This window comes from Anomaloglossus baeobatrachus, chromosome 3, assembly GCF_048569485.1.
Source record: "Anomaloglossus baeobatrachus isolate aAnoBae1 chromosome 3, aAnoBae1.hap1, whole genome shotgun sequence".
Classification (NCBI taxonomy): Eukaryota; Metazoa; Chordata; class Amphibia; order Anura; family Aromobatidae; genus Anomaloglossus; species Anomaloglossus baeobatrachus.
In genome coordinates this window covers 462,333,182-462,360,637 of record NC_134355.1, presented here as the reverse complement: position 1 = coordinate 462,360,637, position 27,456 = coordinate 462,333,182, and the positions used below count along the sequence as shown (strand labels likewise).

At 43.9% G+C, this 27,456-nt stretch overlaps 1 protein-coding gene across 1 annotated transcript in view; it reads left to right on the top strand.

The window, feature by feature from the left end:
- The window catches only part of XXYLT1 (xyloside xylosyltransferase 1), a 337,823-nt gene that overhangs the window by 147,676 nt on the left and 162,691 nt on the right, over window positions 1–27,456 (top strand). The window contains exon 3 of the mRNA XM_075340518.1: window positions 22,700–22,832. Within this exon, the coding sequence (XP_075196633.1) occupies window positions 22,700–22,832 (133 nt within the window). The remainder of the gene's footprint in view (window positions 1–22,699; window positions 22,833–27,456) is intronic.

Sequence of the window (27,456 nt, the reverse complement as noted above, 5' to 3'; positions counted from 1 at the left end):
AGTGGAAATGCGGCCGGCGCGCTGCTGTGCTCGCCGGTGCGCGCGGCCATCTTGGATTTTCGGGAGGGGGTTGGGGGTCGGGGGGGGCACTTTGGGGATACCGAGGGGACCGGAGGGAACCGGGAAAAAGATTTATCTCCCTTCTGGCATGTTTGATCATGCCAGATGGGAGATAAATAATTTTTTACCGGCGCGGTCATTTGCTATAACTTGATGATCGGTATACGGTGTATACCGGTCATCACGTGACTGGGGACCGGAAAAACCGGCCCGAATCATGATCTCCAGGGTCTCAGCTACCCCCGGCAGCTGAGACCCCGGAAATTTTCTGACTCTGGGGGGCGCTAGACCCTTTTTTCCGACCGCCGTTAAAAAGCGGCGGATCGGAAAAAGTACCCTTATTTACCGCCGTTAAAAGGCGTATCGGCGGTCGTTAAGGGGTTAAAGTTACCGTCACACATAACAATATCGCTAGCGAGGTCGCAGCTGAGTCACGGTTTCCGTGACGCAGTAGTGATCCCGTTAGCGACCTCGTTATGTGTGACACCTACCAGCGATCAGGCCCCTGCTGTGAGATCTTTAGTCGTTGCAGAATGATCCAGGCCATTTTCTTCTAAGGCGATATCCTGCTGGGCAGGACACATCGCTGTGTTTGACACTGTGTGACAGGGTCACAGTGACTGCTGAGATCGTTATACAGGTTGCTACTGCGACCTGTATTGTTCCTGCATCACTGGTAAGATCTGACTGTGACATCTCACCTGCGACCTCCCAGCGACTTACCTGCGATCCCTATCAGGTCACATCGTTTTCGGGATCGCTGGTAAGTCGTTGTGTGTGACTGGGCCTTTAGCTTCAGTAGCTCTATCATTAGTGAACTCAAGGGTTTGTGAGCTCAAGTCTGACTCCGCCCCCTCCTGTGATTAGCAGCTTCTGTCTATGAAAATGTACACTGAAAGCCTGGTATGGACGGGGGCAGGTTGCTACATACTAAAACCTTTGATTTTGTCAGAACGGCTGCATACAGTAATCTAAGTGATACATCATTGGATTCAGGATCTCTTTGACTACATCATGCTGCCTTCAGATGAGGTAGCAATAATTGGCTGACAGATTCCCTTTAACATCAGTTCAGCAATATTATCAGCCATATAATCAGGCACAGAAAATCAAAAATCCACAATCCTAAAAAAAAGACCAGTAAAAAATAGAGGTCTCTAGTTTTAAATAGTAGGAAATTATAAGCATAGCTCAGAGTGCAGTTTTTTTCTCCTGCGAGGCTAAAAAATGATGTTTAGAAAGTGCTTTGAAACATGCTAATAGCTGTATGTGGGCAGCTGATTGTGCACGAGCAAATGCAACGCATGAATTGAAATTATGGTTATTGTGAAATACAGATGTGGAATCCACAGAGCGGGATCTGCATTGCGGTCCTGTCTTTAGTGCAGCACTCTGATTTCCCATCTCTTCACGGCTCACAAGAGAACAGAGGTACTTAAGAGTTTAAACAATCAAACTTTACTTATTTGAACTTCGCTGTGAGGCTTTAATTCTGAGACGTGCTGCTCTAGATAATGAACTGTGATCATCAGAATGCACAATGTAGGGCCTTGTGGGGGATTCTATAAACCCAGTCATTGTGGTAACACGAGCAAGGCTCTGAGCTCTTTATACTTCTATACATTATGTTTATTTTTATAGCTGATGTAAAATGCATTTGCATGTAATTGTGTTTTTTCCAAGTCAAGAAACAAAGGATTTGAAACACTGTAAAGGACTTCAGCTACTGAACAGTTTAGCACTTGTTCAGGTTTAACTATTATGCTTCCAGTGGTTTCTTTACATTTTATGCCCTTTAGTTGACTGACTTTGTTGCAAAATAAGACAATTAGGCGGGCTTTACACGCTACGATATTTCTAGCAATTGCTAGCGATATCCTACGCAAAAGCACCCGCCCCCGTCGTGCACGCAATATCGTGTGATCGCTGCCACAGCGAACATTATCGCTACGGCAGCTTCACACGCACTTACCTGGTCGACGGCAACGCTGTGACTGCCAAACAATCCCTCCCTCAAGGGGGAGGTGCGTTCGGCGTCACGGTGATGTCACCGCGACGTCACTAAGCGGCTGGCCAGTCAAAGCGGAGGGGCGGAGATGAGCGGGACGAACATCCTGTCCACCTCCTTCCTTCCTCATTGCGGGCGGGACGCAGGTAAGGTGAGGTTCCTCGCTCCTGCGGTGTCACACACAGCGATGTGTGCTGCCGCAGGAACGAGGAACAACTACTATAAACAACCATTAACAATTTTTGGTTTTAGGACGACCTCTCCATGGTGAACAATTTTCACCACTTTGGAGGACGTTTAAGGTCGCTGGTAAGTGTTACACGCTGCGATACCATTAATGACGCCGGATGTGCGTCACTAACGATGTGACACTGACTATAAAACATTAACGATATCGTAGCGTGTAAAGCCCCCTTTAATAGCTGATGTAAACTTGGATAAGACAGTCTAAAGTTAATCCAGATGTATCAATCCACTTTGATAAATTTGTCACAATATAATGTGACCACCAAAAACACTATATACCTCCTAGTAATTTATGAGTAAATGGTATGTAAATCATACCTGGATGTCTTATGGGAGCAGCGAGTGCAGGGAGGAAATAAAGTTATATTCTCACTGCAGCCTCTAGCTTCCAGTCATTGGGGAGGTGCAGGGAGCAGTTGGACATTGTTGACTATGGCCACCCTTGCTGTATACTTATTTCCCGGCTTATTGATTAAGGTACCTGTGAGTGATTACTACGCAATCACTGGTGGTGACCGTAACAATTGCCTGTACAGCCCCGATAACTGGTAGTGAAAGGCTGCAGTGAGAATACAACTTAATTTCCTCCCTGTAGCTGCTGCTTCAGTTGTCTTGGCACAAGACTGAAGAGAATCTCAGGCCCATCATGTGTCTATTGCTTATAATATGTCGAGGCTCTATAGGCAATAATTAGGCAAATGAAAAGTATTAATTTAATTTGGATTTAATCAGCTTTTTTCATCCCCAAGTATGTCAACAAAAAGTAGCTGTGTATACAAAGGTGTATCTTCACTGCATTAACAAAAAATAAAGTTATATATCCATGTAACACATTGCTCTTTTTTCAAGGATATTCACCATAATCACAGTTTAGTCCTGGTTCTGCCTGGTGTTTAAGTCCCTTTTGAGGCTTCAGTAATTATTGTACATTGCTTACAGAGGTATTTTGTTGACACTAAATAATTTTAATGCATATCTAAATAAAAATACAATAGATGTAAATCAACAAATTGATGTTAGAGGATTTATATGTAGTGCTAACCTCCTCTGCAGGTAAGTCATTTTTGGTGGGGACAGGTTCCCTTTAAAGTGAACCTGTCGGGTGCAATATGCAGCCAGAACCACGAGCAGTTCTGAGTGCTTATTGCTAATCTCTGCCTAACCGTCCCTGTATACACTAGCATAGATAAAGAGACCTTTAGAAAAGTATTTCTAAAGATTGTTTATTATATGTTAATGAGGTCAGGGACTAGTTGCAAGGGCGCGATTTCCCGTCTAGTCGGCCTCATAGCATGTTAGTACGCCCCCTGTGGGCATGCTAACATGCTAAGGAATGCGCAGCGTCAGAGGATGGTCGCGCTTAGGCTACTTTCACACATCCGGTTTTTGCTCTGCGGCACAATACGGCGCTCTGCAGAAAAACCGCAACCGTTTTTTTTTCCGACGGTTGCGGGTTTTTTTTGCATAGACTTACATTAGTGCCGTATTGTGCTGCATGGGCTTGCGTTCGGTCCGGTTTTTGCCGCATGCGGCAGATTTAGCCGATGCCGCGGCCGGATGGAACGTTGCCTGCAACGTTTTTTGCTCCGGCAAAAAAAAAACGCATCGCGCCGCATCTTGCCGCTGCGGCGCATTTTTCAATGCATGCCTAAGGACGCCGGATGCGGCGCAATGCGGAAAAAACGCATCCGGCCGCCGCATGCGGTTTCTTCCACTGCGCATGCTCAGTAGCGTGCCGCAACCGGAAAAAACGGACGGGCCGCATGTAAAAACTTATGCAAAGGATGCGGTGTTTTCGCCACATCCGTTGCATAGGTTTCACAGCCGGATTGAGCCGCAGTGCTCAAACCGGATGTGTGAAAGTAGCCTTACCTCTGCTGCCATCACGTCTGACTCCTAGATTTCCGCTCAGTGCGCATGATCCTGGACTTTCAGTCATGCGCACTACATGGGTGTGAAGCCAGGACTCGTACACCCGGTGGTTATGCGCTCTATGAAGCCGGGTGTAGGAGTCCTGGGTTCACACCCATGTAGTGCACATGACCGAAAATCCGGGATCAGGCACATTGAGCTGAAATCCAGGACGCAGACGCGATAGCAGATAGGTGAACGCAACCATCCTCTTGACGCTGCGCATTCATTAGCATGATACTACATACTAGCCAGGGGAAATCACGCCACTGTGACTATTCCCTGACCTAATTAGCATACGATGTAAGATCTTTAGAAATACTTTTCTAAAGATCCTTTATCTATGCTAGTGTATACAGGGACGGTTACACAGGGATTAGCAATATGTACCCAGAACTGCTCGTGGCTCAGGGTGCATATCTGACCTGACAGGTTCACTTTTAAGACTGTCTAGTCTAAGTGTGCTTCTAAGAGTTGGACAGAATTAATAAATATGCCTAATATTTTTTGCTATCTGAAATATAATTGTAAAGAACACGGTATCAAACTGTCTACATGTCTACGTTATGGGAGAATTGTGTGGGACAAGATTGCTTTGCCATGTGAACACTTATCATAGAGTCTCCACATCGCTTCCTATTATTTTACTGTCCTGGAAAAGCAACATCATCATGTTTTTTGCATGTGTTACAGTGTTTTTTTTATATTTTTTTTATTTTAGAGATGTAAAATTAAAGGGGGATCTATAAGTAAAATAGGAGGGAGGAAGCCAGAGAGGATCAGAGCACTGTGCCTAACTTTTATGCATTGCATTTGCTCTGAAATGTTGCACATTTAAGAGTAAAGCATTGTTTAAGCGGGTTGTCTGGTCTAAATTTATAAGTCTGCAGTCACTCCTTGTAACTAAACCTAATATAAAAAGAATATGGTGTAAATAAGAAAAAAGCAGTAGTGCAAGACTGTTTTTGATCAAAAAAGTGTAAAGGCATTTCACCGAGACAAGGTGTACCTAAATTGGGACAGTACTTACACTCTCATGTTAAAACCTTACCATGTGTCAGAACAGAACTTAATGTGAGTAAGGCCAGAGAGAGACCAGGTCCTGACTATAGACACCCAGCCATGGGAATTCTCACAGCGCCAGTTTCAGAGTCGGGAACTGGTCACGTGGATGTGAATATGCTATACTCCCGGGCAGAATCTGGCTAGAAGGCGGTGGCCTCACCCAATACACTTGCATTGAGAAAGGCTGCACCTCTCTAGTAAGAATTTGGCCAGGAGTATGCATATGGCATGTAGCCACGTGACCACCGTTCCAGCCTCTGAAACCGGCAAATCCTCACAGTGCACTATGGATGAGATGTGAGAATTCATAGGTCTGTGTCTTGCTAAATTCTACTAAAAAAGGGGGCTGAAAGCCCGTACTTACGAAGCGCTCACTGATATCCTAATCAGGCACGAATACTAATATTCTTTATAGCAAGATACTATTTATTTTAATAGCACATGAATATATATATAGTCAATGGTACATAGGCATAAGAACTATAGTCATAGAAACTTATACAATAACAGAAATATGCATCAACATTACCGTTATGTTGTAGCAATCCTTTCACATCGGAGGGAACTCGAATTAATATAAGGAATCAACATGGCATGGCATCACAGGAACAGTGCGTACGTACACTTCAATGTCCTGGAAGGTATTTCCCTACCTTAAGCGAGTTCGGTGTATATTTTATAGGAAAATATTGTAGGTTGTGTCTAAATGGTCGTCAGCATGTGACAGCTGAGTCATGTTCATGTAACTTGACCACAAACTGCTGGAGGCACCGTTTGCTTCCTGCACATTTACTTGTACATCCTGCCAGTGGTCAACTGACCAACTGTGGTCGGCCATAGTGTTAGCGAAATATTGCAATGAGCCGTAAATTTCATATGCAAGCTTCCTTCAAGCTGTCTTTAGCTAACCACAAGTTTCCTGTAAGTGGAACTGTAAATGTTACTTCCTTTATCTTCAACTGCTTCAAGACATGTATTCCTTGGTAATCATGAAATATTATCCAAAGGACATCTTCTTTGATACTGAATTATTGATGGATCAAATAATATCTGGGATCACTCCTATCTTTTGATCATGATCCCTATCTAATAGTCATTCAAACTTCAGTCATATCACATTGGTATCACAGTCTGCAGCCACATAGTGATTGCAAACACATGGATTTAACCAATCAACCCTTTTAATTGTAATGAGGAATGCCTGTAGGATTTTCATGTCTAAAAAGATCTTCCGATAAAAAACAAAAAAAACACAAAAGCTGTTGAGCAGCTGGAATCCTACATTAGACAAGAATGGGACAACATTCCTCTCACAAAACTTCAGCAATTTGGTCACTTCACTTCCCAGATGGTTTGACTGTTGTAAAAAAAAAACCATAAATTGCTAGACCCCATAAATTGCTAGACTTATTTGGTATGTATTGCTTACATCAATTTCTAAAAGAATTAAAAGGATATTCCCATCTCCAAGATCCTCTCCCAATATGTAGTAGGTGTAGTTGTAGCAATAATAATAGAAAGTACCTCCAAGTAGAAATGTAGTATAGTTCTTATTTACTGTCGCTTGCCTCGTGTTCAGGGCATTGCAGGAACTTATGGTAGGTATCTATGGTTACAACCACGCATATAGTCACAGATAGGCTATGTGCCCACGGGACAATGTACCCGCGGATTTTGCCGTGGAAAACCTTCGGATTTATCTGGATTTTCCAGATAAATCCGCAGGTTTAAGCAAGTACAGACACTCCCCATGTTATCCTATGGCAGTGATGGCGAACCTATGGCACGCGTGCCACCAGGGGCACGCTGAGCCCATCCTGCTGGCACGCGTGTTGTCGCCCGACCCTGCAGCTTTGATCTGCTAGTGCAGTCGCGCTAGGAGGAGGAGTGTCAGCGAGCAGCGCCGTCTGCTGGCCGCGTGGGAACTGAGGACCCAGCAGCGCGCAGCGGGGGAGCGTGTGCAGGTAAGTTGTGTGTTGCTTTTTTTTTTTTTTTAAATATATAACTCGTGTGCGGCTGTGCCAAGGTGGGGGGGGCAGCATGGGGTGGGGGAACGCACATGGCAGCGTGGGGTGGCGGTGGGGGAACGCACTTGGCAGCGTGGGGTGGCGGTGGGGGAACGCACATGCCAGCGTGGGGTGGGGGAGGGGGAACGCACATGCCAGCGTGGGGTGGGGGAGGGGGAACGTACATGCCAGCGTGGGATGGGGGAGGGGGAACGCACATGCCAGCGTGGGGTGGGGGAGGGGGAACGCACATGCCAGCATGGGGGAACGCACATGCCAGCATGGGGTGGGGGAACACACATGGCAGCGTGGGGTGGGGGTGGGAAAGCACTTGGCAGCGTTGGGTGGCGGTGGGGGAACGCACTTGGCAGCGTGGGGTGGCGGTGGGGGAACGCACATGCCAGCGTGGGGTGGCGGTGGGGGAACGCACATGCCAGCATCGGGTGGGGACATGCATGCCTGGATGGGGGGGGGAATATGCTTGCCAGCATGGGGGGGGGGGACATGCATGCCAGGGTGGGGAACAATGCATGCCAGGATGGGGAAACATGCATGCCAGGATGGGGAAACATGCATGCCAGGATGGAGGAAACATGCATGCCAGGATGGAGGAAACATGCATGCCAGGATGGAGGAAACATGCATGCCAGGATGGCGGAAACATACAGGCCAGGATGGAGGAAACATACATGCCAGGATGGAGGAAACATGCATGCCAGGATGGGAGGAAACATACATGCCAGGATGGGAGGAAACATACATGCCAGGATGGAGGAAACATACATGCCAGGATGGAGGAAACATGCATGCCAGGATGGGAGGAAACATACATGCCAGGATGGGAGGAAACATACATGCCAGGATGGGAGGAAACATACATGCCAGTATGGGGGAAACATGCATGCCAGGATGGGAGGAAACATACATGCCAGGATGGGGAAACATGCATGCCAGGATGGGGGAAACATGCATGCCATGATGGGGAAACATGCATGCCATGATGGGAAAACGTGCATGTCAGGATGGAGGAAACGTGCATGTCAGGATGGAGGAAACATGCATGCCAGGATGGAGGAAACATGCATGCCAGGATGGAGGAAACATGCATGCCAGGATGGAGGAAACATGCATGCCAGGATGGGGAAACATGCCACGATAGGGTACATTTACCAGGAAGGGGTACATTTACCTGGATGGGGGTAAATTAACCAGGATTGGGAACATTTACCAGGATGGAGGACATTTACCAGGAATGGGGTACATGCCATGATGGGGGAACATTTACAAGGATGGGCAATATGTCAGGATGGGGTACATTTACCAGCATGGGGGAACATGCCAGAATGGGTAACATTTACCAGGATGGAGGACATTTACCAGGATGGGGCCGTGATAGGGACAAATATACCAGAATGTAGGAAATATATATCAGGATGGGGACATGTTTACCAGGAAGTGGCCGAGGAAGGGGGACATAACTACACAATGAAGGGGGAGGGGAGCAACTCGTACATCTTTATGGGATTTCAAGATGTTCAGACTTTGAAATGTAGATGTGGTGTACAGGGTGACATCTGATTGCATTCCAGACTAAAATCTCTGTCTAATATGCTGCAAGTTTTTCCAGAAAGATCAATCCAACTGCTGTGTCTGGAAAGGGCAGGGGCTCAGCTTCAATGTGTGGTAAGCATGAGCGTGATGCCCCCTGCTGAAGAGAAGACGGCAAAGGTAAGGTTACAATCAATTATTTACATGATAGAATTGGTTGGCACTTCGGAAAAAAAATTGGGTTTAGGGCTACAGTTTGGGCACTCGGCCTGTAAAAGGTTCGCCATGACTGTCCTTTGGGATTTGGGGAGTGCTGTGTCCATGCTGCGGTATGTGCGGCTGCGGAATATGCTGCGGATGTCCGCAGCCGCACATAACTGCATGTCAATTATTCCTACGGAAATAGCTGCGGTAGTTCCGCCTCTCCACTATGGAGATACGGGGCAGGAATTCCGCAGGTAAGTCGCATGAATTTCCACAGGTTTACCGCAGATATTTCGCTAGAACCCCGCAGCAATGAACAACTGCAGGTTCCGGGGAGCTGCTGCGGGAAACCTGCGGACGTACCTGCGGATATATCCGCAGGTTATTTCTCCTGTGGTCACATAGCCTTAGTTATATATGTAGGTGTTAGAGCCGCAGAGATATAACTATAACAAGAGAGGGTGCTCCATGCTCGTAGAAACCATGAAGAAAATAAGAAACAGACCGAGCAAGAATGTGAGCACATCAATACACTATGAAATGCAATATTTTCATCAGATACAAAAAACACCATAAAAACATGTAAAAACAAGTGCCAAATACGGGGCAGAAAAGGGAAATCATGCACAGCAAGGAACATCACTGATACTGGAATCATAAAATGTGGTTAGATACAAAACCCAGAGAATGCAATTATTCCTACAATATTCAAAGGGTATCAAGAGAGAAGTAAACCACAAAACGGAATATGAGATCCAATTCCCAAGAAACAATGCATATACCACAATTGACCAACACCAAAGACTGACTAGTGACATAAATAACATTACTTTCAGTGACATAGCGTTCTGATTTAAGGGCAATAAAATGTAAAGTTTGAAAATTGTGACATTTGCAAAAGGTTTTCCAAAATTCGGATATATTTACAAATAAACATAAAAAAATGTTCAACCTAAATTTACCACTCTCATGTCACAAAAAACTATCCCATAATCACTTGGCTCCATTAAAGCGTTCCAAAGGTATTACCATACAAAAAGACACTAGTCAGAATTGTAAAATTTGTCTGTGTCAGAAAAGTGAAAGCATGCTTCAGCAGTAAGGGGTTAATACTATTAGCCACCTCCTCCATGAATTAATAGGTTGTGAGTGGTTGTTTCATCAGTATTTTGCACCTGTGCTGCCCCCACATCTACTATGGGGGCTTATTGCATTCCACTGCATTCATTAGTAATCTTTGTGTTGGCAGTGGCTGTTTTTTTTTTTTTTGTAAAGTTTGTTTTTAACTTATGTCTTGTGTGAGCCACCTTTTTAGACTACCTAACAAATCCCGCAATTTTTGGAAAGGGCAGTGTATTTTTGTACCTTTTTCTTGTTTTTTGTAACATTAATCAGAAGGTATGATAGGACGTCTTAGAGATTCCTGTTTTGTAAGACTTAAGTCCAGAACTACGGTATGATTATTGCTTAGAATTTTTGATTTCACATTCTCCACCTTGGAGTATTGCTGTCATCTTTGTTTTTAATGCTTGTACTTGGAGTTTTCAAGAAAGGGAATGTGTACAAACCTTACTAAACGTTTAATGAAAGAAAAAAACATTTCAAATAAACCCTATAGAGAATCGAAAAAGAGATTTTTATGGGCTAAATCTGAGTGAATGTAGTGCAGTGTAAGTCTGGTAATATATTCTCCAGTTGATGTCTTCCCACGTTTCTTGAGCCACCCTCAGTCCTTTCCTGGGTCACGTGAAGACTATTCCGACTTGCTGGTTCACACTGTGAGCCGGAAGTCGCTATTATGTGGCTTACATACTGAACACAGTGTTGCCGTCTTCACAAAAAACTTAACGGTTTGAACGGTCTGTGGTGTAGGTGCATATGCGTGTGTGTGTTCCTGGTGTTGTTGTGCTATCTGTGTGACATCAGGATAGCACACGAACAGCATGAACTACCTGTCTCCAGCGCTGCTGTTACTTCCGGGTTCACAGTCAGTGCAGTGAATATTCATGAGCATAATGAACGGGACCCGGAAGCAACGGCAGCGCTGGAGACAGGCAAGTATAAAAAATATATTTTTAAGTGACGTGTTTTCTCCGGTGCGTGTCACACCCATGCTGCCGGCAGAAAACTGACATGTTGCTTGTGTAGAGCACAGACATGCATCTGCCGCACAAGGACACACTATGGGGAGATAAGGTATGCACACCAGTGACTATGTAAGGGGAATTGTGCATACCTTATCTCCCCATAGTGATGTTTTTTTAGGTTTTTGCACCCAGTTCAGACATAGAATGGAGTTCCAAACGTTATTTCTTATTTGCACAAGGACACACTGTCTGTGCGGACACACAGACGTGTATGCAAATCCATTGAATTTAATGGGCCTACTTGTGTCTTTGTCTCCGGTACATATGGAAACGAACACCATATATACTGGTAACATGGACGTGTGAAGGAGGCCTGACCCGGAGACTCGGGTCTTCAGTCAAGTCACTCCATGGAGAACCTGAGCATTGCTGAATATCAGAGGGAGGTAGTGATTGGTGAGTATATTAATATACCGATATTACACTACATTACACTACATTTATATTCACACAAATTTAGAACATATAAAAAGTAAAAAAAAAAAACCCACAAAAAAACCAAACCCATAAGCCATGCTCGACTTGGCCGAGCACTCCTATGTGCACTGAAAGAAAGCTGCTGCCAGGGAGAAAAAAGGAACAGCTTTTTACATTTAGCAGGCTGTAATCTTCTCTTCCCCAACATAATCTTTTGGGAAGAGTCTTGAAGCCCTTATATACATGACACTGTCAGCGGATACAAAAAAAAAAATGATTTACTACGAGACTAAGAATAAAAATTACCGTCTTTTTTTTTTTTTTTTTTTTTTTTTTTTTTTTTTGGAATATGTTTTAGAATATATTGATGCTTATATAATTTTATGTTTCAATAATAACATATAAATGATTACACAGTGATCAAAGTCTAGAGATGTGAGCTATTGGGCTCTGTCATTTACAAGCCACGCTGCTTGTCTACATAGAAGCCTGTTCAGGAAAGCTGATTTATTAATTCACATTTGCATTATCTGTGCGCCGTAAAAAAATCTGTATTAAGTACAGTTATGAGTCATTTAGGAACAAGTGGCCTACATGGAGATTCCGGTAATCACATTGCAGTCTCCTGGAGTAGGATTAAATGGGTTCAGCACACCACAGAAAGTTATATGTTCTCTTCAGTAGCTTCAGTGATTAAAGCTGATTAAATCTAAAACATTTAGATTACAGTTTCTTACAGGCGGATTTAGTAGACTTCTTCCCGAAGAACATTAGGAGAAGTCAATTAAGGCGCAATCCTTACTTACTAATCCAGTCTTCCCTTTCGACAACCGTCTTCCTAGGAGAACCATTTTCTGAACTAATATACCTTTTTTTTTTTCCGGACTATAAGGGTATGTCCACGATCAGTGTTCACAGCGTTTGGACGCAGCGTGCTTCAGCTGCATCCAAAATGCTGCGTTTTCCAGTACAAGCACAGTGGATGGGATTTCTAGAAATCCCATGCCCACTGTGTGCGCGTACAGTACACAGCGTAAACTGACCTGCGGTGCGGCTCTGCAAGCATGTCAATTGTTTGCTGCGGATCGCAAGCGGTTTTCACAGGGAGAACAGAAGAGAGAGACCGCAGTTGCCTGAGCCCGAATTGTGGGCACAGGCAGCTGCGATCTCCTGCGAAGGAGACTCGCAGCCCCGCAGGTCAGGTCGCAGAGGGTCCTGATCGTGGGCACGAACCCATGTGTGCACGCTGCGGATTTACCACGGATTTTACCGCGGATTTGCTGCAGAAAATGTGTGTAACATTTCTGTAGTCATTCCCCAGCAAAACCTATGGGTATATGTGCGCACACTGCGTTTTTTTTATACCTGCGGATTTACCCGTAGAATTTCCGCTGCGGAATTAATGTGCATGTCACTTTTCTGCAGGTACCTGCATTTTTTGCTATAGATAATGGTAAAAAACTGCAGGGTTGAGATTTTACATTGGTTTTTGCCGCGGGTGCGGTATTCTGCCAGAGGGTGCAGATGTTTCTTAAGAAAAGTCAATTTTCTAGTGCGCACATAGCCTAAAGGTGGTTTTACACGCTAAAGCGAACTCGTTGGGGTCACGGAATTTGTGCCGCACATCCGTCCGCTTTAGCGATGTCGTTGCGTGTGACACTTGTTAGCGATTTTGAATCATTGCAAAAACGTTCAAAATCGCTCATCGTGACATGCTCCCCTCTTCCCAAATATCGTTGCTGCTGCAGTAACGATGTTGGTCCTCGTTCCTGCGGCTTCACACATCGCTACGTGTGACACCGCAGGAACGAGGAACCTCTCCTTACCTGCGTCCACCGGCAATGAGGAAGGAAGGAGGTGGGCGGGATGTTCGTCCCGCTCATCTCCGCCCCTCCTCTTTGATTGGGCGGCCACGTAGTGACGTTGCCGTGACGCTGAACGAATCGCCCCCTTAGAAAGGAGGCGGTTCGCCAGTCACAGCGACGTCGCAGAGCAGGTGTGTGCGTGTGACGCTGCCGTAGCGATAATGTTCGCTACGGCAGCGATCACCACATATTGGCCGTACGACGGGGGCGGGTGCTATGATGCTCGACATAGCTAGCATCGGCTAGCGATGTCACAGCGTGTAAAACGGCCTTTAGACAGACATTTCCCCTCCGAGTCTGGGAGGAAATTGGGGGTGCTTCTTATAGTCCGAATGTATCTGTCTTGTAGTGGAGCAGGGTCACAGGAGGCAGCAGCATGGTCAAGGCTGCACAAAGTGGCAGGAGCAGTGAATATATAGATTGTAAGATTGTGAGCAGGGCTCTCACTGTAACTGGTTTTTATTGTCAGTACATGCCCCCACTTAATTGTAAGGTTTTGCGGAATATGGTTGACACTATATAAATTAAAATGTATTATTATATTATAATATTGATTTTCTCATGTAAGGGAATTAAATATTCACTGCTCCCCATGCCCATAACCCCGACCACCTCTTGGCACCGAGGTCAGTGATAGTAAATGACTGTGATGATTTTTACTCTCATTGATGCCGGCGTTGAGAGGTGGGCTGGGTTATAAGCACGGGGAGCAGTGAATATTCATTTTTCTTTAATAGAGAAATCAATATTCAATGGTCCTGCCAGCACCGACTTTCTGCAAAGGCAACCTTGCTCCTGCCTTCATCGCGCCTGTAATGGGGAGCACATAGCAGTTGCACCATGCCCTGCACGCCAAAGTAATTTGCTGGCATCAGTTGAGGACCACTCACGGGGGAGCGGAGGGAAGTTAAATAGAATAGGACATTAGTACAGAATTGGGGGACATTACCCTCATAACAGTGTCAGCAGCAGATGTCCCCCATAAATGTATAGTAACCACATTTTTTTGCTTCAAAATGTTTTTCCTCCTATAAAAACAAGGTGCGGCTTATGGTCCAGTGCGTTTTATAGTTCGAAAAATACGGTATTATTCCTTCTTAAAGGCTTAAGCACCTCATGTATAATTAACAGCTTCATGTTTAAACACATACACTGATCACACTGGTACCATTTTTTTATGTGTCATCAGGGTTTTTCATGAATAGATAAATGTATTAATAAATTACAAAGCTTTTCCTATATTTTGCATTTTTAAAGGGAATCTGTCAGCAGGATTTTGCTATGTAACCTGAAAACAGCAGGAGATAGAGGCTGACACAGAGTTGAATGGTGTCATTTATTACCCGGTGTGGTGGTGTTTACTTGTAGTGAAGGTTTTATCACCAGGCGATTATCACTAGTCTGGCCACGCCCCTGCCCTCTCTGATTAGCACCTCTGTCTATAGACCTTATACATAGAGAGCCTGGTGTGAGCGGATTAACTTTTTGAGCTCTGCTGCTTTGCTACATCTAAGGCTACATTCTCATGATCCATATTTGTTGTATGTTCGATGCTGCAGACTTTCTGTACTGTAGCTTACTTGCGTTTTTTCATTGTGTTTTGCTTTGCTTTTTCTTAACGTGCGTTTTTATCCCATTTTTGACCCTGCATTTTTTTTTTTGCCTGTTTGGTATGTCATGATTTAAATAAAGCTGCTTTGTTTTTTAAACTATCCGGTATTAACATTCGTAGGTGTGGATCATATGTGTTTTTTATGTGTTTACGCCATAGAGACGCATGTGTGTTTTTTTTTGTTTTTTTTTTCACCTGTGGATTTCCTCAGCTAATGCAAGTCTATGGGGAAATTCAGCACAGAAAACCCGCAAAAGAAATTGACATGCTGAGAATTGGAAAAATGCATGGCAGGTGAGTTTACGCAGCGTAAAGAAAGAAGTGCAGGCGACATGAGATTTCTATTAATCCCATCCACTTTGCTTGAAATGGAAAATGCAGCATTTTTGACACCGCAAAAAAACCTCATTGTTGGCACAAGCCCATAGAATTCTGTGTGTGTCAGAACAGCTCCAGCCAGTAAGCTAAGTGATACATCATTAAATTCATGGAGTGTTTGCCTATACCATGCTGCTCTCAGATGAGGTAGGAAAAACCTGCTGACAGATTCCCTCTAAATACGTATAGAAAACAATTGCCATCCGTGTACTGTATGTGATTTCATAAACTCAGAAACATGTATTGGCCCTTGTCATCCATAAGGCAGGAAAAAACTGACATGTCTCTGTTTATGTTGCACACATACATGGTCCATGTAAAATAATCGGACATGCCATGCACAACCTGTCTCCTCCCTACATCTGTGACCTAGTCTCCCGGTACCTACCTGCACGCAACCTCAGATCCTCACAAGATCCCTTCTCTGCTCCTCCCTTATCTCCTCTTCCCACAATCACGTACAAGATTTCTCCCGTGCATCCCCCATACTCTGGAATGCTCTACCTCAGCACATCAGACTCTCCCCTACCGTGGAAAGCTTCAAGAGGAACCTCAAGACCCACCTCTTCCAACAAGCCTACAACCTACAATAGCCCTCAGTCCAGTACACCACTGCACAACCAGCTCTGTCCTCACCTATCGTACCATCACCCATTCCCTGTAGACTGTGAGCCCTCACGGGCAGGGTCCTCTCTCCTCCTATACCAGTCTGTTATGTACTGTTAATGATTGTTGTACGTATACCCTTTCACTTGTAAAGCGCCATGGAATAAATGGCGCTATAATAATAAATAATAATAATAATAAATAGTACCATAGATTATAATGGGTATGTGATATATCCATGAAAAAGGATGGATCACGGACGTCTAAATGAGGCATGAAAGAGGGTCCATCAGAAAGGCTTAAAGGGGTTTTCGCAAGATTAAAAGCTATCCCTGTTCATTTTCATCTTGTTTGTGTGAGATTTTGCAGCTGAACATGCATCCAAGCACAAATGCCTCTTCATGTAAGCCGGTTTAAGGTTCCATTCTCTCTTGAGGCTTGATATATTTTATACAATACAGCAAAACATCTGGCTCATTCATTTAAGATAAGTTTGAGACTTTAATGTGTCAGCAGTCGTGACCTCATTTTATCTGTTCTGGGTGTTCTCTGTTATAAACCCCACAGACAAACTGAGAGAACACCATTGCTTACAGTCTTGATGTTTTATATATGACCTTTTTAGTTCTAAGGACCTATATAAACCTTAAGACTGTAATCAGTAGCCACAGATAAAATATAAGCAAACGTTCACTATTTTCTGTTTTCTCTGAAAAGTCCAAAATTGTGAGACGTGTTGCGGAGGGATGCAGCAGTCTTGAAATTGCCAAACTTTGAAGCGTGATCACCAAACAATCAAGGCAAATAGCCAACAGGGTCGCAAGAAGCATGTTGGCCAAAAAAGGCGCAAAATAACTGCCCATGAATTGAGGAAAATAAAGCGTGAAGCTGCCAAGATGCCATTTGCCACCAGCTTGGCCATATTTCAGAGCTGCAACGTTACTGGAGTATCCAAAAGCACAAGGTGTGCCATACTCAGGGACATGGCCAAGGTAAGAAAGGCTGAAAAACGACCACCTTTGAACAAGAAACATAAGATAAAACGTCAAGACTGGGCCAAGAAATATCTTAAAACTGATTTTTCAAAGGTTTTATGGACTGATGAAATGAGAGTGACTCTTGATGGGCCAGATGGATGGGCCAGAGGCTGGATCAGTAAAGGGCAAAGAGCTACACTCCGACTCAGACACCAGCTAGGTGGAGGTGGGGTATGGTATGGGCTGGTATCATCAAAGATGAACTTGTGGGGCTGAGTATAGAGTGAAGCTCAACTCCCAGACCTACTGCCAGTTTCTGGAAGACAACTTCTTCAAGCAGTGGTACAGGAAGAAGTCAGTATCGTTCAAGAAAAACATGATTTTCAAAACAGTCCAATGCTCCATCACATGCATCCAACTTCTCCAATAATGGCTGGCCAGTAAAGGTCTAAAAGTTGAAAAAATAATGACATGCCCCCTTGTTCACCTGATCTGAACCCCATAGAGAACCTGTGGCTCCTCATAAAATGTATGTTCTACAGGGAGGGAAAACAGTACACCTCTCGGAACAGTGTATGGAGGCTGTGGTGGCTGCTGCATGCAATGTTGATCGTAAACAGATCAAGCAACTGAGAGAATCTATGGATGGTAGGCTGTTGAGTGTCATCATAAACAAAGGTGGCTATATTGATCACTAATTTTTTGAGGTTTTGTTTTTGCATGTCAGAAATGTTTATTTCTAAATTTTGTGCAGTTATATTGGTTTACCTGGTGAAAATAAACAAGTGAGATGGGAATATGTTAGGCTTTTATTAAGTTGCCTAATAATTCTGCGCATGAATAGTTACCTGCACAAACAGATGTCCTCCTAAGATAGCCAAATCTAAAAAAAAAGCCCCACTCCAACTTCCAAAAATATTAACCTTGACCTTTCATTTGAGGCGGCCCCACAGATGCTCAATAGGGTTTAGAGAGACATGCTTTGCCAGTCCAGCACCTTTTACTCTCAGCTTCTTTAGCAAAGGAATGTCAGAAAAAAGACTAGCCGTTCCCTGGAGGATAATTAGAGAGTGCAGTGCTCGGAAATCTTGGTCCGGCTCCCAGGTGAAGAACAAAAAAAACAAATCGAGAAAATCCAGCATAAATAAAATTAAAACGTTTATTACTAAAATGAAAATCCCGTTACACATACACGTGTGGTTTTTCTGTTGGGTATAGTTTTTTTTGAATTTTTTTATGTGAAGTTTTGCACTTTTTTGTATATTCTACCTGTTTGTTAACCCTTCGATTGTAATGGACACATGTGTTGGCTAATCAGGTTTCCGCCCTGCTCATACCTGCTATTAAAGGGGGTTATTTGTTTCTATATAAGGTGTGATTAAGAACATATTCCTTGTCATGAATAAGAGCTTTTTTTTCTGCTTGAAACGCATTGACGTTTCCATGTTCTTATTATGTCGTAAACATATATGTGTAATGGGCTTTTAATTTTGGTAATAAACTGTTTCATTTTATTTATGCTGGTGCTGGATTTTCTCGATTTTAGCAAGGCAAAGGTCATCTTGGAGGTGTGTTTTGGGGTTATGTTGTAATACCACCCTGCTCTGCTTTGGTATGTCACAGTACATGTTGGCATTCATGATTTCCCCAATAAACTGTAGCACCACACAGTCGGCAGCAGTATGGGAAGGGGAAAAAGCAGTTCATAGATAAGCTTGTCCCCTTCCCATAGTGATGGTTCTGCTTCACATAACTTGTTTTATTTACTGCCCCATTCTATGTCCTGTTGTGTATAAATATGTGACTCTTCAGATTTTGTGTTATATTGAGCCTGATGAAGAGACCTGAGTAGTCTCGAAAGCTTGCTATTACCATCTTTTCAGTTAGCCATTAAAAGGTATCAACCACTGAGGACTTCAGTTCTTTCAAACAATTTTTTTATCTCTACTGGCTAACACGGTACAAAGATATATTCTACCTGTTGCTAAAGTCCGACAAGTGCAGCAGGGCGTGACACTGACCTTCCAGCGCCTCTGCCTCTCTTCCTATACCCACCCTTTGCCACGGTCTGTGACTGACAGGTCACAATATCTATTGTCTGTGACTTCGTGCTGTGCCGTCAGTGTCTGGGGTGGTGTATGTGCAGTTAACTTTTGCCAACATTGCACAACTCGGTCTATCAATCTGCTCATGCGCTTCCCTCTCTGAAGAGACCAACCTTAACAATTTATGACCCCAATTATATTCAAGACACAAATGGCTCCTTCATGTTTTATTTTGACAAGGTTATCTGTTTCTCTGGAGACTTGACATAAGGTGTAAGGATGTTGAGGTAGGCTATGTGCACAAGGTGCGTGGTTTTTGATGCGTTTTTTTTTTTCAAATCTGCACCAAAACCTGCATGCCTATGCTGAAACCAGCAAAATCTATGAGATTGTGTTGTGCCCACATTGCTTATTTTTCTGTAACTGCAGCATGTCAATTGTTGGGGTGTTTTTTCCTGCACTTTTTAGCTCTTCCAGGCAGTCAATTCATTAAAAGAAAAATGCATGGCACAAAAAATGCATGCGTTTTTCTGTGAGAATGGGCAGATTTCATGCAGAAACGTGCACATAATCTTAAGTACACAAGAAGAAACATCTGAGTGTTGCAGCTATTTCAGTGCCAAACTACAATGTACTACTGTATGTTTGACAGGTCATCTGTATGAGACTTTGGGGCATTGATTTTCTTGGATGGTTTTTTGCAGCAATGTCACTTTTCCAATGCATTTGCGCTACAAAAATGTGCAAGCCTCCTTTATTTCCTTTGACAAATGATTGACCTGAGCCTGATTGGGGGTTGCTTTTGTTGTTGGATGAGATGGCATTTTTAGTGATCCTATTATATTTTTTTCTACTGTGACTGTGACTTATTGAATGTTTTTTATTCTCTTTTTTTTATTTTTTTATTTGTGTAAGTATGAGGAAAAGGCTTACCAGACAGTTTTATATCGCCGGCCGTTCCCAAATTTTATTGGATCATATGTAGCAAAATCTGAGGCCATTGGTTGGTTTCGGGATGACATGGCAACTATTAGCACCCACAAGTGCATTGCATGGGTACTAGTTGAGTGAAATGGGTAGCCCACCCTCTCACAACTATTTAGATGCCACGGATTCTATTGGCCTCCGCAACTGAAGGGTTGAAGGGGTTGTATAGTCTAAAATAACAAGTCTTTAGTCACTCTGTGTGATTACAGACTTGTGAATCCTCACATTGTTCACACTGTGCGCAGTGAGAATTCTCCGGTGTCAGAGCCAGGAACAGTGATCACTTAGCCGTAAGTATGCGATGTGCATGGTCCCTGACAAAATTCATCTAGATTGGCATGACCTCGCTCAGTATACTTAAATTGAGCGAGTTCACGCCCAGCTGCAGCTAGTCAGAATCTGGCCAGGAATATACATATCACATACTTGTGGCCACATGACCTCCATTCCCGGGTCAGACACTGGAGAATCCTCACAGCGTACAGTGCGTGCAATGTGAGGATTCATAAGTCTACAGTGCAGAGTGACTGCAGACTTGTCATCTTAGACCGTACAACCCCTTTAAATATCCAAAATTGATGTCTTCACCGACCAGAGCAGTTGCAGCACTGTGTCAGATATACACTGTGTGCAGAATTATTAGGCAAGTTGTATTTTAGAGATTTTTTTTATTATTGATCAACTATGTTCTCAATCAACCCAAAAGACTCATAAATATCAAAGCTAATTATTTTTGGAAGTTGGAGTGGGTGTTTTTAGATTTGGCTATCTTAGGAGTATATCTGTTTGTGCAGGTAACTATTACTGTGCAGAATTATTAGGCAACTTAATAAAAAAACAAATATATTCCCATCTCACTTGTTTATTTCCACAAGGTAAACCAATATAACTGCACAACATTTAGAAATAAACATTTCTGACATGCAAAAACAAACCCAAAATAATTAGTGACCAATATAGCCACCTTTCTTTATGATGACACTCAACAGCCTACCATCCATTGATTCTGTCAGTTGCTTGATCTGTTTACGATCAACATTGCGTGCAGCAGCCACTACAGCCTCCCAGACACTGTTCCGAGACGTGTACTGTTTTCCCTCCTTGTAGATCTTACATTTTATGAGGGACCACAGATTCTCTATGGGGTTCAGATCAGGTGAACAAGGGGGGCATGTCAGTATTTTTTCATCTTTTAGAACTTTGCTGGCCAGCCACGCTGTGGAGTAGTTGGATACATGTGATGAAGCATTGTCCTGCATGAAAATCATGTTTTTCTTGATCGATACCGACTTCTTCCTGTACCACTGCTTGAAGAAGTTGTCTTCTAGAAACTCGCAGCAGGTCTGGGAGTTGAGCTTCACTCCATCCTCAACCCGAAAAGGTCCCACAAGTTCATCTTTGATGATACCAGCCCATACCAGTACCCCACCTCCACCTTGCTGGCGTCTGAGTCGGAGTAGAGCTCTCTGCCCTTTACTGATCCAGTCTCTGGCCCATCCATCTGGCCGATCAAGAGTCACCCTCATTTCATCAGTTCATAAAACCTTTGAAAAATCAGTCTTAAGATATTTCTTGGCCCAGTCTTGACGTTTTATCTTATGTTTCTTGTTCAAAGGTGGTCGTTTTTCAGCCTTCCTTACCTTGGCCATGTCCCTGAGTATGAAACACCTTGTGCTTTTGATACGCCAGTAACATTGTAGTTCTGAAATATGGCCAAACTGGTGGCAATTGGCATCTTGGCAGCTTCACGCTTTATTTTCCTCAATTAATGGCAGTTATTTTGCGACTTTTTTGCCCAACACGCTTCTTGCGACCCTGTTGGCTATTTGCGATGAAATGCTTGATAGTTCGGTGATCGTCACGCTTCAAAAGTTTGGCAATTTCAAGACTGCTGCATCCCTCTGCAAGACATCTCACAATTTTGGACTTTTCAGAGCCTGTCAAATCTCTCTTCTGACTCATTTTGCCAACGTAAAGGAAGTTGCTTAATAATTTAGCACACCTTATATAGGATGTTGATGTCATTACACCACACCCCTCCTCATTACAGAGATGCACATCACCTGATTTACTTAATTGGTAGTTGGCTCTCAAGCCTATACAGCTTGGAGAAGGACAACATGTATAAAAATTATCATGTGATCAAAATACTCATTTGACTAATAATTCTGCACACAGTGTAATACACAGCGGACTTTCACTACTGATAGCGCGAGTTCTTTTCCTGAGCCAGTTCCATCACCGCGCTGTACAAGTACAGTGCTTTTTGGGAACTTATTACCTTCTGCAACATTCAGATAACTCCGATGTTGGGAAGGGGTTAATTCATGGAAATGGAGATAGTACTCCTTTCATAAGAAAAATGGTTAATCCATTAAACATACAGCCACCTTTGATCTCTAGGATCACCTTTATGTTTTTTCTTTGCAGTTTGCAGGATGAGTTGTTTTTTTTGTGGCACCATAAGACATTTTACAAAGTAGAACAAGACAACACTTTTCAGATTTCTTACTTGTGATTTTGACCGAATAGGTCTTGTAATACGTGTAAGTATGATGTTTTTGCTTTCGGTGCAGTTTTTGTATTAAAACCTAATTTGTCTTTCCCTTTTTTATAGATATATCTCGCATAATTCAGCTAGACTTGGATTTAAAGTTCCAGACTAACATCCGGGAACTATTTGAAGAGTTTGATAACTTTCTACAGAACTCAGTCATTGGGATCGCACATGAAATGCAGCCTGTGTACAGGTAATTGCTTTTATTCTAATGTTGGTTTTAGAAAAGGGTTTGTTAATGTTTTAGTGGTGTGTCCCAATTTTATTTTTCACTTTTATAGTTTATGAATTTTATTTTCCTCTTTATGCTATTGTATTTACTCATGCTTAAGTTTGATTTAACCCTGAACCTAGCTGTTAGGTTCCACATCAAGGATGTAGAGTTATGTACCTATGCGATCCGCAGCAGCAGTTCGCCATAATGCACAGCTAAGCTTTTGCTCTGTTTGGTTTGGGACTGGCACGAACTTTAATTCCAACTCTGTGACTCCTCAATAGTGACATCAGCTTGCGAAGAGTTTGACAGAGGAAGATCACTCCCTCTGTCAGACCATCAGCAGCCTGCAGTCCTTGGCAAACAGAAACCTAACACTGGCCTCTGTGTCTGCTCTATAACATGTCCTACTGGATCCAGCTACCTCAATGAAAAAATATAAAAGCTATGGCTTCTAGAACGCAACAATAAACAAAGAAGAAAAACCTTTTTGGCTTGAAGGCTAAAATGGCTTTTAGTGGGAATAAGTAAATGTAAGCAATTAACTTCTCATGTATTCGTGAGACTTAAAAATGCCCCTAAATATCTATGGTAATAAAGCTTTGCATGTGACGGCTAGAAGACAGTGGCAAATTCAACCATTAGTAACAATGGCGGATATTGCACACCAAACGTTTGCCTCATAATGCAACATTAAAATGTTTAAAATGCCCAAGACATATTTACAACAAATTATTACATCATGTTTTAGTTTGGTAGTTTAGTACCTGTGGAAAAATATGAAAAATAAAAAAGGAGTGGTTAACTTTTTGGCATGAAGTACGATATTTATGTTTGCATTTCTACATAATCTCAAAATAGTCTCGGTACACGGTAGCTCAGTGGTTAGCACTGCAGTCTTGCTGCGCTGGGGTCTTGGGTTCAAATCCCACCAAGGACACCATCTGGAAGGAGTTTATATGTTCTCCCCTTGTTTGTGTGAGTTTCTCCGGGTACTCCGGTTTCCTCCCACACTCCAAACACATACTGATAGGGAATTTAGAGTATGAGCCCCAAGGGGAGCAGTGATGATCACATCTGTAAACCACTGTGGAATTACTAGCGCTATATAAGTTAATAAATATTATTATTTATTTATAGAGCACGCTTAATTCCATGGTGCTGTACATGAGAAGGGATTACATACAGAATACAGATCCAAGTTACAGTAGACAGACTAGTACAGAGGGAAGAGGACCCTGCCCTTGCGAGCTTACATTCTATAGGATTTTGGGGAGGAGACAATAGGTGGGGTGTTGGTTGGGCGGCGGCTCCGCACGGTGGTGAAGCGGTGGCGGCTCCGCACGGTGGTGAGGCGGCGGCTCCGCACGGGGGTGAAGCGGTGGCGGCTCCGCGCGGTGGTGAGGCGGCGGCGGCTCCGCACAGATTGTTATTATATTGTAGAAAGATCATAGCTTCAGAATCCTTTCACTGCCGTGCTGTGTTTGTCATTTTACGTTTTTGTAGCCAGGATGTGTATACATAAAATCTACAAGAAAAAGAAAGAAATTAAAATACCATACTTATAAGTTTTCTGTCATTAGACACCTGGCACAATGTCCAAATGCCACATTGAATAAGGATATTAGTGACTAAAAGTATGTTCCAACCATAAAATTATAAACATGACACCTACTTAAAATCAAAGTATTTTTGTTATGTGCAGGATTCATACATACCACTTAGGCCTGATTTACATTTTATTATCTTAACAAGATCATCAGAACTGGAGAGATAAATCTGGTTTTATATTGAGAAATTGGAATCTGTAGTGTGAATGGGCAGAGCTATAACTTTGGGATGCCTCTACGTATCCCAGTGGTTCTGAGCAAAGTCATCACTTATAATACTTTACATTAATGTAGATCAATCTTTTTACATTTTTAAATACAACTCTGAAATGTAGAACATTTGAAAAAAAAAAACACCTACTTTTCAAACTTTTAATATGTCTGCCCTTACCTTTTTACTGACATCCCCCATACTTGTATGGAACATGTTAACTCTGAGCATTACGTGGGTTTAGTAGCTAAACTCTATAATCATGCTCTTAAAAAATGCAGAGATCCTTCCAACCCCGATTCTTAAAGAGAACCAACCAGCAGGATTTTCATATATAGAGTAAAGCCAGTGCTATACTGGGGCTAGGATGCTGAAGGTCAGCATAGCTTTTATTCAGAGATTGGAGTTTATTTCAGAAATATGTGCAAGTAAAGTTCCAGCAATGCACTGCTATTTGATTGACAGGTGCAACAGGGGTGGGAATATGTGGGTAGGGTCTTGCTATCTATTCCACCCCTGTCTGCCTGACTAGCTAAGGTATTTACTTACTTTCCTTCCACCCTGTTTAAGTGTAATTATAACCTCATTAATCAGTCAATGTGCTAAATGATTTTAGTAGGTAGGAAACCCCTTAACTTTTTTGGCTAGGCAGGATCCATACAATCAAAATGGTCATCCTCCACTGCTTCCTCTGCCTCTTTAGATCTCTACAGGTGCCATCCCCATCAAGGAACTCAAGACCATACACACCCGAAATATCACTAAAATGTGGCCACAACTAACACTTAAGACAATATTAATCCATAAAAGCAAAAAAAGTCTTTCTCTAGCCTTAATTTTATGATATATTACAAAGCCGCACAGATTATACACCTTACAACTTTTAAAGGAGTTATCCGACATACACTCCAAAAAAAATTGTAAGCTAATCTGTGCTGTATTGTCATATAAATCACCCCTACATTGTTATTTTTAGTTTTCTAACTTTTGTTCCTCTTGAATTATCCCTTTATTCTCTGCAGCACCTTGTTTACATTCAGCTCCAACAAACATGACAATTTCCTGTATTCTTGGTTGCCAAACCTCAGTCGGAGCTGGCACCACCCAGCCTCAGTGTCCAGAAACGCCCCCTGCCCGGTCTCAGTGTCCAGAAACGCCCCCTGCCCGGCCTCAGTGTCCAGAAACGCCCCCTGCCCGGCCTCAGTGTCCAGAAACGCCCCCTGCCCGGCCTCAGTGTCCAGAAACGCCCCCTGCCCGGCCTCAGTGTCCAGAAACGCCCCCTGCCCGGCCTCAGTGTCCAGAAACGCCCCCTGCCCGGCCTCAGTGTCCAGAAACGCCCCCTGCCCGGCCTCAGTGTCCAGAAACGCCCCCTGCCCGGCCTCAGTGTCCAGAAACGCCCCCTGCCCGGCCTCAGTGTCCAGAAACGCCCCCTGCCCGGCCTCAGTGTCCAGAAACGCCCCCTGCCCGGCCTCAGTGTCCAGAAACGCCCCCTGCCCGGCCTCAGTGTCCAGAAACGCCCCCTGCCCGGCCTCAGTGTCCAGAAACGCCCCCTGCCCGGCCTCAGTGTCCAGAAACGCCCCCTGCCCGGCCTCAGTGTCCAGAAACGCCCCCTGCCCGGCCTCAGTGTCCAGAAACGCCCCCTGCCCGGCCTCAGTGTCCAGAAACGCCCCCTGCCCGGCCTCAGTGTCCAGAAACGCCCCCTGCCCGGCCTCAGTGTCCAGAAACGCCCCCTGCCCGGCCTCCGTGTCCAGAAACGCCCCCTGCCCGGCCTCCGTGTCCAGAAACGCCCCCTGCCCGGCCTCCGTGTCCAGAAACGCCCCCTGCCCTCCCTCTGCACATTTAATGGCTGTCAGTATTCTGCCCGGCACCTGACCTCTCAGCATGTGACAGAGCAGAGATCCAGCTTCTCTCATCTGTGACACAGCAATCAGCTCACATCCCATCCACAATGGTAACAGAAAGAGTTGTTACATGTTCCTCACCCCTTATAGATAAATGAATACTGTGTAAGGCCTGTTTCACACGTCAGTGATTCTGGTACGTTTGTGTTTTTTTTTAAACGTACCAGAATCACTGACATACGCAGACCCATTATAATGAATGGGTCTGCTCACACGTCAGTGATTTTTCACTGCACGTGTCTCCGTGTGGCGTACCCGCGTGTGCGTGATTGCCGCACGGAGACGTGTCCATTTTTTTCTAGCATCACTGATGTTCCACGGACCACGCAGTGGTGTGGTCCGTGAAACACGTGCCAGAAAAAAACGTGCTTTTAAAATAAAAAACATTTTAACTCACCCAGCATCCAGCGATGTCCTCTGCAGCCCGTGCAGCTTGCTGCTTCTAAGCCGGCTGATTATTGTCGCGCATATTCATGATGCGCGACACAGCCGACCCGGAAGCAGCTGCTGCGGGGGTCAGCGCCGGCCGGATGCTGCACCGCGGGAGCGATCAGCACCATGGAGAGCGGGAGCGTGCACAGGTGAGTTGATTACTAAGTGCAATCACGGGCCACGGAGAACGGAGCCCGGATTGCACTTAGACAACCCACGTGTGCCGTGAATCACGGCACACGCAGGGACATGTGCGTGTTTTACATGCCAGTGAAAAACATCAGTGTTTTTCACTGACGTGTGAAACGGGCCTAAGGCAGACTATATATAGCACCCAATGTGAGTCTATAGTAGATATATACGCCATGTATGTATGGTACATGTGTGCGTGTGCGTGGTTTAGTACAATGTGAACATCAGACATTTAATAATTTTTATGATACAATAAT